We start from the raw sequence: 13,574 nt of genomic DNA on the forward strand, positions 1-13,574 counted from the left end.
GTCATAGGGGACATTTTTGAATATGTGACACGAGTAATAACAAGCAAAATGTAGCTACCTTTAGCACTGGCCGTCATACGGAACCAAACCACAACTCTCCTCGGCCCAGTGTTTGTTATGTTTGCTCTGCAGAGAACATGACAAAAGATGTCTGCGTCACTAACCTCAGACTTTTACTTACAGTCTGTCTCTCAACACTACCAAAACAAGCTGGCCCAGAGAAGAAACTTGAAAACGAAGTACACTATAATATCATTCAATCTCATTTCCTTTATTTTCTTAATTGACCACTTCAGTTTGTTTCCAAGTGTAGCCCATGTTCCTTAAGCCAGCAACAAGGAAGCAGTAATGTTCTTAGTTATGCCATGTACTGTAACATAGTACCTGGGAGGTTCTACTTAGGTTTAACTCCCGTCCCAAATAGACACATCTATATTAGGTGCGCTCACATTTCAGAGAGAGCACCCTTGGGACTGTATCTTTCATATATGTTAAAGTGAGCTTACACAAAATCTTTATGCCCATGAAGTCTTTCTGAGGGGACCTGCACCTGAGACCTGAAACTCAGTTTTATTAATACACTCAACCCCACCGAGGCTGCTTCCCAAATGGGACCCTATTCCCTACATAGTGCACTACTTTTGACCAGGGCCCATAGTGCTCCCATAGGGCTCTGGTCAAAAGTACTGCTATATAAGTAATAGGGTAATATTTGGGACGCAAGACATCAAACACTGGTAGAGTATAAGTGAACAGTGAACAGGTGGTCTTTTATAGCCATGTTGATTTCCCAGCATGGGGTTAAACAATTCCATCAGGTCTGGTCCAGGTTTATTAAAGCAAACAGGGCAGACTGACAACACAATGGGCATGTCCCAAATAGCAACCTATTTCCTATATAGTGCACTACTTTTGACCAGAGACCTATGGAATAGTGTTCCATTTGAGACGCAAACAATGCAGTGCCAAGCAGAAGAGAGTGGTCAGGCTGTGAAAGAGAGAGACAATCAGGACACAGACTGAATAAAACTGTCATCTCTTAGATCAGACTTCTGATAACACCAACTCTTTCTCTCTCAGACCTGTTCTACTGCTCCGTTTTAATCTAGTGAGGGGTGAGAGATAGGCTTGAATGGTATACCGTATATACCGTATACCGGGGTATTTGAAAATAGCCACGGGATGTTTATTCCATACCGTGAATATCATTGAAACGTTCTTTTAAGTTTTAATACATTTAAATATTTGTAGCTACTTTTTAAGTAAATACCTACGGTCAACTTGTACGCTACGTTAGGAGATTAAGAAGATGGTGTTCTTCATTTCAACTGTCACGTAATTTTTCATTATAGTTCCCAGTCACGTGGTGATTGTTTACAAGCACACAACGACGAGAGACTGGAGCCTTGTGAGTCACTCACTGTTGTGAATCATGCGCCAGGTGATCTAGTTACAGCATGGAATTCACAACTAAATGTTTGCCAGCTAGATATCTTATAACTATTAAGTTAACTGTCTAAAATGTTTTAAATGCTATGCAGTTGTGCTTTTCATTTGCTAATTTAGTAGCTAGTTAACTATCTAGCTAAGTGGTTAGCTTATTCCAAAATCAAGCTAAGATTGGTAACAGCAGAGAATCCCTTGTTGGAGCCATGTTGTCTATTATTTGTTTTGTGCGTGCAACAAACTGTGTAGCATTTTTTTGTATAACTTTATGAGCTGGGATGTCTGTCCTGCAAATAATTTAGGTCAGAGATTGTATAAAATGTTTGCAATAAGCTTTTTAGCATTCTCTATGCAATGTTACAGTTGAAGTCGGAAGTTTACATACACTCCACACTCCACAAATGTCTTGTTAAAAAACTATAGTTTTGGCAAGTCGGTTAGGACATCTACTTTGTGCATGACACAAGTAATTTTTCCAACAATTGTTTACAGACAGATTATTTCACTTATAATTCACTGTATCACAATTCCAGTGGGTCAGACGTTTACATACACTAAGTTGACTGTGCCTTTAAACAGCTTGGAAAATTCCAGAAAATTATGTAATGACTTTAGAAGCTTCTGCTAAGCTAATTGACATCATTTGAGTCAATTGGAGGTGTACCTGTGGATGTATTTCAAGGCCTACCTTCAAACTCAGTGCCTCTTTGCTTGACATCATGGGAAAATCAAAAGAAATCAGCCAAGACCTCAGAAAAAAAATGGTAGACCTCCACAAGTCTGGTTCATCCTTGGGAGCAATTTCCAAACGCCTGAAGGTACCACGTTCATCTGTACAAACAATAGTACGCATGTATAAACACTATGGGACCACGCAGCCGTCATACCGCTCAGGAAGGAGACGCGTTCTGTCTCCTAGAGATGAACGTACTTTGGTGCGAAAAGTCCAAATCAATCCCAGAACAACAGCAAAAGACCTTGTGAAGATGCTGGAAGAAACAGGTACAAAAGTATCTGTATCCACAGTAAAACAAGTCATATATAGACATAACCTGAAAGGCCGCTCAGCAAGGAAGAAGCCACTGCTCCAAAACCACCATAAAAAAAGCTAGACTACAGTTTTCAACTGCACATGTGTAACGGTTGTCCTCTTCCTCTTCGTCCGAAGAGGAGGAGTAGGGATTGGACCAAAGCGCAGCGTTGTTATACGACATGATATTTATTAAACAAGACGAAAACTAAACACACTTGAGAATTTACAAAATAATAAACGAAGTCAACAGACCTGAACAAACGAACTTACATATACACGAAGAACGCATGAACAGGTACAGACTAGACTACACAAATGAACGAACAAACGAAACAGTCCCGTGTGGTGCACAGACACAGACACGGAAGACAATCACCCACAAACAAACAGTGTGAACAGCCTACCTTTATATGGTTCTCAATCAGAGGAAACGTCAAACACCTGTCCCTGATTGAGAACCATATAAGGCTAATTACCAATGACCTAAACATAGAAACACAAAACATAGAATGCCCACCCCAACTCACGCCCTGACCAACTAAACACATACAAAAATAACAGAAAACAGGTCAGGAACGTGACAACATGGGGACAAAGATCGTACTTTTTGGAGAAATGTCCTCTGGTCTGATGAAACAAAAATAGAACTGTTTGGCCCTAATGACTATTGTTATGTTTGGAGGAAAAAGGGAGAGGCTTGCAAGCCGAAGAACACCATCCCAACCGGGAAGCACAGGGGTGGCAGCATCATATTGTGGGGGTGCTTTGCTGCAGGAGGGACTGGTGCACTTCACAAAATAGATAGCATCATGAGGTAGGGAAATTATGTGGATATATTGAAGCAACATCTCAAGACATCAGTCAGGAAGTTGAAGCTTGGTCGCAAATGGGTCTTCCAAAGGGACAATGACCCCACGCATACTAACAAAGTAGTGGCAAAATGGCTTAAACTTCTTATGGCTGCAATCCCGTTAACGGGATGATATGACAACAGCCAGTGAAAGTGCAGGGCGCCAAATTCAAACAGGAATCTCATAATTAAAATTCCTCAAACATACATGTATCTTATACCATTTTTAAGGTAATCTTGTTGTTAATCCCACCAAAGTGTCCGATTTCAAATAGGCTTTACAGCGAAAGCACCACAAACGATTATGTTAGGTCACCGCAAAATCACAAAAATCACAGAAATCACAGCAATTTTTCCAGCCAAAGACAGGAGTCACAAAAAGCAGAATTAGAGATAAAATGAATCACTAACCTTTGATGATCTTCATCAGATGACACTCATAGGACTTCATGTTACACAATACATATATGTTTTGTTCGATAAAGTTCATATTTATATCCAAAAACCTCAGTTTACATTGGTGCCATTTTCAGAAATGCCTCCAAAATATCCAGAGAAATTGCAGAGAGCCACGTCAAATAACATAAATACTCATCATAACATTTGATGAAAGATACATGTTTTACATAGAATTAAAGATACACTTGTTCTCAATGCAACCGCTGTGTCAGATTTCAAAAAGCCTTACGGCAAAAGCACAATATTCAATAATCTGAGAACAGCGTTCAGCCACAAAAGGAAGCCATACAGTTACCTGCCAAATTGTGCAGTCAACAAAAGTCATAAATAGCATTATAAATCTTCACTTACCTTTGCTGATCTTCGTCGGAATGCCCTCCCAGGACTCCCACAATAAATTTTCGTTTTGTTCGGTAATGTCCATCATTTATGTCCAAATAGCTATTTTTGTTAGCGTGTTTGGTAAACAAATCCAAAGTCAGGAAGCGCGTTCACTAATAGCAGACAAAATGTCAAAAAGTTCCGTAACAGTCAGTAGAAACATGTCAAACGATGTATTGAATCAATCTTTAGAATGTTTTTAACATAAATCTTCAGTAACGTTCCAACCGGAGAATTACATTGACTTCAGATGTGCGATGGAACAGAGCTCCCTCTCATGTGAACGCGCATGGTCAGAGCATGGTCAGGTCATGGTAGACCTGACTAATTCCTGTCTCCTTCGGCCCCCCTTCACAGTAGAGGCATCAGACAAGGTTCTACAGACTGTTGACATCTAGTGGAAGCCGTAGGAAGTGCAAACTCATCCATATCCCACTGTGTATTCAATAGGGGCTGGGTTGAAAATCGACCAACCTCAGATTTCCCACTTCCTGTTTGGATTTTTTCTCAGGTTTTTGCCTGCCATATGAATTATCTTATACTCACAGACATCATTCAAACAGTTTTAGAAACTTCAGAGTGTTTTCTATCCAATACTAATAATAATATGCATATATTTGCAACTGGGACTGAGGAGCAGGCAGTTTACTATGGGCACCTCTGGGCACCTTTCATTCAAGCTACTCAATACTGCCCCTGCAGCCATAAGAAGATATTAAGGACAACAAAGTCAAGGTATTGGAGTGGCCATCACAAAGCCTTGACCTCAATCCTAGAGAAAATGTGTGGGCAGAACTGAAAAAGCGTGTGCGAGCAAGGAGGCCTACAAACCTGACTCAGTTACACCAGCTCTGTCAGGAGGAAGGACCAAAATTCACCCAATTTGTTGTGGGAAGCTTTTGGAAGGCTTTTGGAACTAAATACTAATTGAGTGTATGTAAACTTCTGACCCACTGGGAACATGATGAATGAAATAAAAGCTGAAATAAATAATTATCTTTACTATTATTGTGACATTTGACATTCTTAAAACAATGTGGTGATCCTAACTGACCTAAAACAGGGGATTTTTACTAGGATTAAATGTCAGTAATTGTGAAAAATTGAGTTTAAATGTGTTTGTCTAAGGTGTATGTAAACTTCCGACTTCAACTGCACATGTACTTGTTAGCATTGCTAACCTTTGGATTTTTTTTATTTTACTAGGCAAGTCAGTTAAGAACAAATTCTTATTTACAATGAAAGCCTAGGAAGAGTGGGTTAATTGCCCTGTTCAGAGGCAGAATGGCAGATTTTTACCTTGTCAGCTTGAGGATTCGATCTAACAACCTTTCGGTTACTGACCCAACGCTCTAACCAATAGGCTACCTGCCGCCCCGGATTATACAGGCTCAGTGGGATTATGTTCATTGCCGGTATTACAGAATATTCCGGGATGGCACATGGTCGGTATGAAAATCTGGATACCGCCCAAACCTAGTGTGTAAGGGACAGAGAGAGTGGGTAAGGGACAGAGAGAGTGGGTAAGGGACAGAGAGAGTGGGTAAGGGACAGAGAGAGAGAGAGAGAGAGAGAGAGAGAGAGTGTGAGTGTAAGGGACAGAGAGAGAGAGGTAGAGAGAATGAGAGAGAGAAGGAAAGATGGGAGACAGACAGACAGAGAGAAAGAAATTCACTTTCATGTTACTTCTTGTGTAGTCCTGGACCAGCAGTCAGTTAGTTCTTATGGGAGGGAACAGTCTGCTGTGCTGTGGGAGTAATGATTTTAGCTTTAAACTGAATTACGGATCGATTCTTCCTGCAGATCAGAACACAGCTTGTGAGCTGACTGTGTGGACACGCTGTGCACTGGAGTCGCTTTACAAATTGACTGCCGAACACATAGTGAGGAAAATATATATATCTATATGTGTCAGCTTGGCACTGCATGTATGGGGGCATGCTGGGGGTGAATAGCCCCTATAATCACAGGAGGGTCCAGCTGCAGACTGTTTACGCTGAATTGGGTGGTAAATGAGCATGTATTTGGTGAGGAGGACCCAGGGAATCAGAGATTGGTGTTTACCCAAGCTGCAACTGGCCTGGTGGAGGTTGGGCAGAAAGGAAAGTGTTCCGTTTGTATTGCTAGTCTTGGTCTCCTCCCCTTCTGCTAAATGAAAGGGCCAAAGCTACAGTGGCTGGCATCTTAATGGAAATATTAAAATAAATAAAAACAACAGAGCAAATTACTTGTGGTTATACTCTGGACTGAACTGGAGGCGTAGTGTAGTTGCAAGTTGACTGGTGTTTTATCCTTCTTACAGAGAGATGACTGGACTGGAGAACACATTAGCATAAGCATTGTGTCCCGGAGAACAGAGGCTATGCTGTGATTACTGAGCGCATAGTTGAACTGTAAAATTGCTTGTCAGCAGCTGATATGTTTCTGGCAAATGTCTGCTCTTGATTGAATTAGTTTTTGGTGTTTCTGTGAGGAGGAGGGAGGAGGAACACGGCCAAGATGCTTACCTGCTGTCAAGTGGGGACTGATACTGATGGCTTTGGATTGTATTGTGTAACCTAAGTAGCCTATATTCTGCTCATTCTGTGTCTCGTCCATCACAGAGTAGACATTGTTTTTTTTACATAGCCAATCACTTATTGTGAGGTCATTTCATTTTGATTTATTCATGAGAGTCAACTTTAGAATTGAATAGTCTAATGTGCAGATGGAAAAGGAAGATTCTAGACCCTTTGTATTAAATTTAGTATGGAATTTTGCAGTCCAGGACTTAAGCAGAAAAAAATACTTGATTTATTCTTAGAAAATTATGTATTTTCTCTCTGTTCATGCTCTTGTGAATCTGGACTGTATGTTGACCAAACCAGCACACCAGTCCAAGCTGACTATACCAAACAGTTGTCTTATTTTATCTCCACATTTATGAGCATCATCATATGACAGTTTAAACAGGTCAACATTCACAAGGCCGCAGAGTCAGACGGATTACCAGGATGTGTACTCCGAGGATGCGCTGACCAACTGGCAAATGTCTTCACTGACATTTTCAACCTCTCCCTGTCTGAGTCTGTAATACCAACATGTTTCAAGCAGACCACCATAGTCCCTGTGCCCAAGAACACAAATGTAACCTGCCTAAATGACTACCGACCCGTAGCACTCACGTCTGTAGCCATGAAATGCTTTGAAAGGCTGGTCATGGCTCACATAAACACCATTATCCCAGAAACCCTAGACCCACTCCAATTTGCATACCGCACTAACAGATCCACAGATGATGCAATCTCTATTGTACTCCACACTGCCCTTTCACACCTGGACAAAAGGAACACATATATGAGAATGCTATTCATTGACTACAGCTCAGCGTTCAACACCATAGTGCCCTCAAAGCTCATCACTAAGCTAAGGACCCTGGGACTAAACACCTCCCTCTGCTACTGGATCCTGGACTTCCTGACGGGCCGTCCCCAGGTGGTAAGGTTAGGTAGCAACACATCCGCCACACTGATCCTCAACACGGGGGCCCCTCAGGGGTGTGTGCTCAGCCTCCTCCTGTACTCCCTGTTCACTCATGACTGCACGGCCAGGCACAACTCCAACACCATCATTAAGTTTGCTGATGACAGAACAGTGGTAGGCCTGATCACCGACAACAATGAGATAGCCTTTAGGGAGGTAAGAGACCTGACCGTGTGGTGCAAGGACAACAACCTCTCCCTTAACGTGATCAAGACAAAGGAGATGATTATGGACTACAGGAAAAGGAGGACCGAGCACGCCCCCATTCTCATCGACTGGTCTGTAGTGGAGCAGGTTGAGAGCTTCAAATTCCTTGGCGTCCACATCACCAACAAACTAATATGGTCCAAGCACACCAAGACAGTTGTGAAGAGGGCACAACAAAACCTAATCCCCCTCAGGAGACTGAAAATATTTGGCATGGGTCCTCAGATCCTCAAAAGGTTGTACAGCTGCACCATCGAGAGCATCCTGATGGGTTGCATCACTGCCTGGTATGGCAACTGCTCGGCCTCCAACCGCACGGCCCAGTACATCACTGGGGCCAAGCTTCCTGCCATCCAGGAACCTCTATACCAGGCGGTGTCAGAGAAAGGCCCTAAAAATTGTCAAAGACTCCAGCCACCCTAGTCATAGACTGTTCTCTCTGGTACAACACGGCAAGCGGTACCGGAGCGCCAAGTTTAGGTCCAAGAGGCTTCTAAACAGATTCTACCCCCAAGCCATAAGACTCCTGAACAGCTAATCAAATGGCTACCCAGACTATTTTCATTACCCCCCTCCCCACCCTCTTCTACGCTGCCGCTACTCTCTGTTATTATCTATGCATAGTCACTTTAATAACTCTACCTACATGTACATATTACCTCAATTACCTCGACACATTGACTCTGTACCGGTACCCCCTGTATATAGCCTCGCTATTGTTATTTACTGCTGCTCTTGAATTATTTGTTATTCCTATCTCTTACTTATTTATTTTTGTAGGTATTTTCTTAAAACTGCGTTGTTGGTTAAGGGCTAGTAAGTAAGCACTGTAAGGTTGTTCGGCACATGTGACAAATAAAATTTGATTTGATCCATTTGGTTCCTACCTCATACTGGAGGTTAGATGGGGTCATACTGGTGTAATATTGTGTTTGGTATAATAGCTGCTAACAGCTTATTTCCCACCTGACATATTTTCATACAAATATTCTTGAACTACGGTTATAAGATCCTGGCAGGTTGGAAATCTAGTTTTGAAATGACACAATATTATCAGTCATACAATGGCTTTACAAGGGTTATCAAATGTACCTGCTTGTGGATAGACTATTGGCAGAATATCAGTTTGGAAATATATATGCAGGAAAATGTGAAGAAAAGATCCTAATACAAGTTACTGGGTGGAAAGTCTTTCCAAATAAAAACAAACCGATGAACTACTATGGTATTTACAGTACATGGAGAAAGCAAATGCATCTCAGCAAATGAAGATGTAAAGAGCCACCATCTCCCCTCCTCTTCCAGCTCTCACAACACACTATAATGTGAGAGAAGACTGCCAATTGCAAAGGATTGGGTATTCTTTCCCTTCTCAAAACACAGAGAGAAATTAAATTAATCTCTTCATCTGATTCACTGTGAGGAAAGCTTCATGCTTTTCTGTCTCTCTGAGTGTTTTCCCAGACAGTACAGCATTTAGTCTTTTCACGGCAGGATCAGGATCATGTAAGCTCTTTAATTCTCTCTTCTCTGAAACATTTATTTAAGAAAGAAATGTTCTGCTAGTGCAGATAGAGAGGAAGTGGCTGGGAGTGAAAACACTAGGTAGATGGCTGGTCAGTCAGTGTGTTTTTTCTGCCGTTTCTGTCTCTCTCACACCGTCGAGGCTCGTGTTACACAGAGCTCCTTTGGCCATGGATCCACTCTGTTAATAAAAGCCTTCTATCCCAAGGATATTTTAAAGCTCTACTCTACTCTACTGCTGCTTGTTCCCCTCTGCCAGATAGAGCCTATAGGAGATAGAGAGAGTGAGAGAGAGATTGGGAGAGGGAAAGAGAGACATCACTTGTTTTTCAAACATGCTGAGCTTGGAGCTTGAATGTGCAGGGCTGTCTAATGCTTAGTAACAGGTTTGCCTGGCCTGTTGCTGCTGTGCTCTTATGTTCCTACAGATTTTTCACCCCCAGTTCCCTGGTTCCTGTAAGAACACCCCATGATAACATTTCTGTAACATTTACTCTGTCATGTTCAGGTGATAATACCGCAGACAATCTTAGTTCCACCAGTGGCAGATTTCACTGCTGCCAAAAAGCTTCCTGTGTAACATAGCGTGGTTTGGTTTTGTCCTAACGAGGGCTGTAGCAGGCAGAGTTTGTTCATCCATCCTGCTCATCTCATCATTTTAATTACAGAGTGCTTATTGTCTGCTCTGACCCATTTTAGTGCAGGCTCTGCCGTCAGCTGCACAGTCCTTCCAATCACACTTAATTTCATCTGGCATTTGACTCAATCAGAGCCGGCCGTGAAACATGAACATTAAACGCCGGCGTTCCACCAAATGAATTGGGAGCAACAATATAACAATAACAAGATCCGATCGTGTTGCTACTCCCTGTCCACTGAGGATGTGGCCAAGCGACTGCCACGGTAGGGTAGAGCTCTTAATGGTCAAGATTGATACTGGTGGCTGGGGACCATTTCCAATGGTGTTGGTGAGAGACTAGGATGTGTCCCAAATGGCACCCTATTCATTTTATAGTGCACTGCTCTTGACCAGGGTCCAAAAGTAGTGCACTACATAGGGCATAGGGTGCCATTTAGGATACAGCCTAGTTCTCAGAGGAGAGTTGGACTTGTACCCAATGTGCCCTGGAACTGGAAGCACAATAAAACACACCTCATGGAAATGGGGCAGTCTTCCTTAAGCGTTTCACAATACTAATTAATGGCCTTTCCTTATTGCAGTGTTTTCACTGAAACTAAATTACTGGAACTCAGGCCAGCATCAATTGTTGTTGGTTGTTTTCCTATTGTCTCACCTTAGAGTGTGGTGCTTGTGTTATTGAGGTATAAATTCACCATGTGTTGGGAGCACACACCACAGAGGCGGTAGTTTACAGATCTTAATTTGACCTGTATTGTCACAGCAAAATAATCCTGTGCAACAGGATTTTAATGTTTAGTCCATAATGTTACTTGATCGGTGGTTAGGCTATTAGCTGGTCAAAATGAGGCTACATGAAAAGTGGAATACTGTTAATATAACCACGTGTTAGTGCTGGTTTTCAGTGAATTTGTGTATATCACGAAGCTCATCTGCATTTTCTTCGGCACAGAAAAATATTCAGCATCAAAAGAGTGATCAAATTAAGATCCTACATCTGTATGTTGCAGGTAGTAATTGCATTGGGAAACGGTTGGATGTTGATGACGTTAATGAATAACTTAACACTGACAACCAACACACTCAAATCTGCCTGCATCCTCTGTGAAGACATAGCCTACCTCCGCATCAGTTCTTGCCATTAGAAAGCCCACAATAACAACAAAATGATGTATTCACCTCCTTAGATCCTTATGTTCTCTCTCAATTTCCCACAATGTTCAGAGTTCTCTTGGTTCCAGAGCTATTGTTTGTTCACCCCCTAACATCTCACTCACCAGAAAAAACCCAGGGGGGTTAGGAACAGAGGTAGCACTACACAAAACCCTCCTATCTCTCCCCACATCAACACAATGTTGCCTGTGTTTCAATAGAGAGAGATATCTCTGAGGCTTCAATTTGTAATCTAAAAGAAGAAGGGGACAGTGTAACACTTCACAGATAAGCCCAGGCTGCGTTGAGGTTAATTACTAGCCGAGTGCTGCTCAGAATGCCAGATGTGTGTGTGTGTGTGTCCGTGTCTGTGTGTGCTTCTCAGAATGCCTGATGTACCCTGGCCATGTCAGGTCTGAAAGTACAGAAGGGGGAAGGGAGGACCGCTCCTTATTGACAGAGGTTTCAGTTGAGGTTATCTGCAACTCTCTGTGGCGTGTGTGTGTGTGTGTGTGTGTGTGTGTGTGTGTGTGTGTGTGTGTGTGTGTGTGTGTGTGTGTGTGTGTGTGTGTGTGTGTGTGTGTGTGTGTGTGTGTGTGTGTGTGTGTGTGTGTGTGTGTGTGTGTGTGTGTGTGAACCCCCGTGCTCAGATGCAGTTCAGTGGGACAGCTCCAGGTAAAGGGGTCTACAAACGGGTTGTGTTGAATGTATCAAACCACCTGCTCTGCCAACTGCTAGTGGGGCTTGTGGCTTCCCTTCTCATTGGTGCATTACACTGTTAACATTGCTGCTGATTCTACACGCTCTCTCTCCAAGGCATAGGCTAATTAATGGATACCATTCGTAGTTGATTAGCCGCAGTTCTTTCGGTAATTACATTCGCATACTAACCACTCACAAGAATACGAGGGGAGAAAAAAACTAAGGAGTGGAAAATAAATTAATGCACTTCTCATCTCGCTCTGATCTTAATTTGTTTCCACTATTGTTTGGCTTCCGCTTAAGATAAGAAACCATTTTTTCTCTCCCTCTATATTTGAGTTGTTCCACATTCATAATGTTTCACTAGAATGACTTTGAAATAAATACACAAAAGGAGATTATTCCAGTGCTTTGTGCAAATGGAGAAAGTGTCTCACAGAGGGAGGACTCATGAAGACACAAACTTCTTCCCCTCTTCCTCCCTGCCCGGTGTAGGCTGGGGTTTGGGCTGCTGCTCTAGCCTGGTCACAGAGAGGTGCATTGTGCTCTAGAGCCCAGCTGCTAGTGCATAATTCTTCATTCTGTGTCCCATTGTTCCTACCTGTCAGCACGCTTGTGTATCCGAAGAAAGGAAGTGGCAGCCATTTTGCTAGGAGGGCTATGTGTGTGGGTTTAGGGGGCTCGTCATGAACGCAAAACACAGCGCTGTTGCTATTTCTTAACTAAACTAAAGGACACATTTTTTGATAGCTCATCTAGCTACACTTACCCCCTCCACTCATGCTTGCCTTTCACCAATCCAAAAAACCACAACCGCTGCATGTCCTATTGGTACTCTCCCACCATCTTTTTTTAGTTCCTTGGCAGCATCCTCCTCCCTTGGGTTACTTGAAGTTAATAACCTGCCAGAGCATCTTGATACTTTGCTTTGTGATGCAAACCCATGCTTAATTACCATCCCATAAGGCATGAATAGCCAGCCCAGATTTTCATTACCTTGCAGTGAATTGGCTACAGCCTCTCGAAAGACATATTTCTACTATGTGACAATAGAGCAATGTCACCCAAGCAGAAACAACTAGGACTAAACTCAACACGTGAACGTGAAAAACATAAACTCAAGTGACACTAATTGAATGGATCTGTGAAAGGAAATATCTCTGTGACACTGATTTGACATCATCTTGGTACGAGGCCAGAGGTATAATGATGATCTGTTCTCTTCTCTTGCAGTTTGCCAACAACAACAACTACATGAACATGGCAGATGTCGCTGGTGGTGGTGATGTAAGTATCCCTTCTCCACTTTCCTCAACTATCCCTTCTCCACGTTCTGATCTCTTCTCCACGTTCTGATCGCTTCTCCACGTTCTGATCCCTTCTCCACGTTCTGATCCCTTCTCCACGTTCTGATCCCTTCTCCACTTTCCTCAACTATCCCTTCTCCACGTTCTGATCTCTTCTCCACGTTCTGATCTCTTCTCCACTTTCCTCAACTATCCCTTCTCCACGTTCTGATCTCTTCTCCACATTCTGATCCCTTCTCCACTTTCCTCAACTATCCCTTCTCCACGCTCTGATCCCTTCTCCACGTTCTGATCCCTTCTCCACGTTCTGATCCCTTCTCCACTTTCCTCAACTATCCCTTCTCCACGTTC

General features: G+C 42.6%; 1 protein-coding gene across 1 annotated transcript in view; it reads left to right on the forward strand.

Moving 5' to 3' along the window:
- Positions 1–13,574, forward strand: part of LOC120056539 (TOX high mobility group box family member 3-like) — a 66,757-nt gene that overhangs the window by 22,745 nt on the left and 30,438 nt on the right. Inside the window, 1 exon segment of the mRNA XM_039004723.1 lies at positions 13,150–13,195. Coding sequence (XP_038860651.1) covers positions 13,150–13,195 — 46 coding nt within the window.

The sequence above is a fragment of the Salvelinus namaycush genome, chromosome 1 (genome assembly GCF_016432855.1).
Source record: "Salvelinus namaycush isolate Seneca chromosome 1, SaNama_1.0, whole genome shotgun sequence".
NCBI lineage: Eukaryota > Metazoa > Chordata > Actinopteri > Salmoniformes > Salmonidae > Salvelinus > Salvelinus namaycush.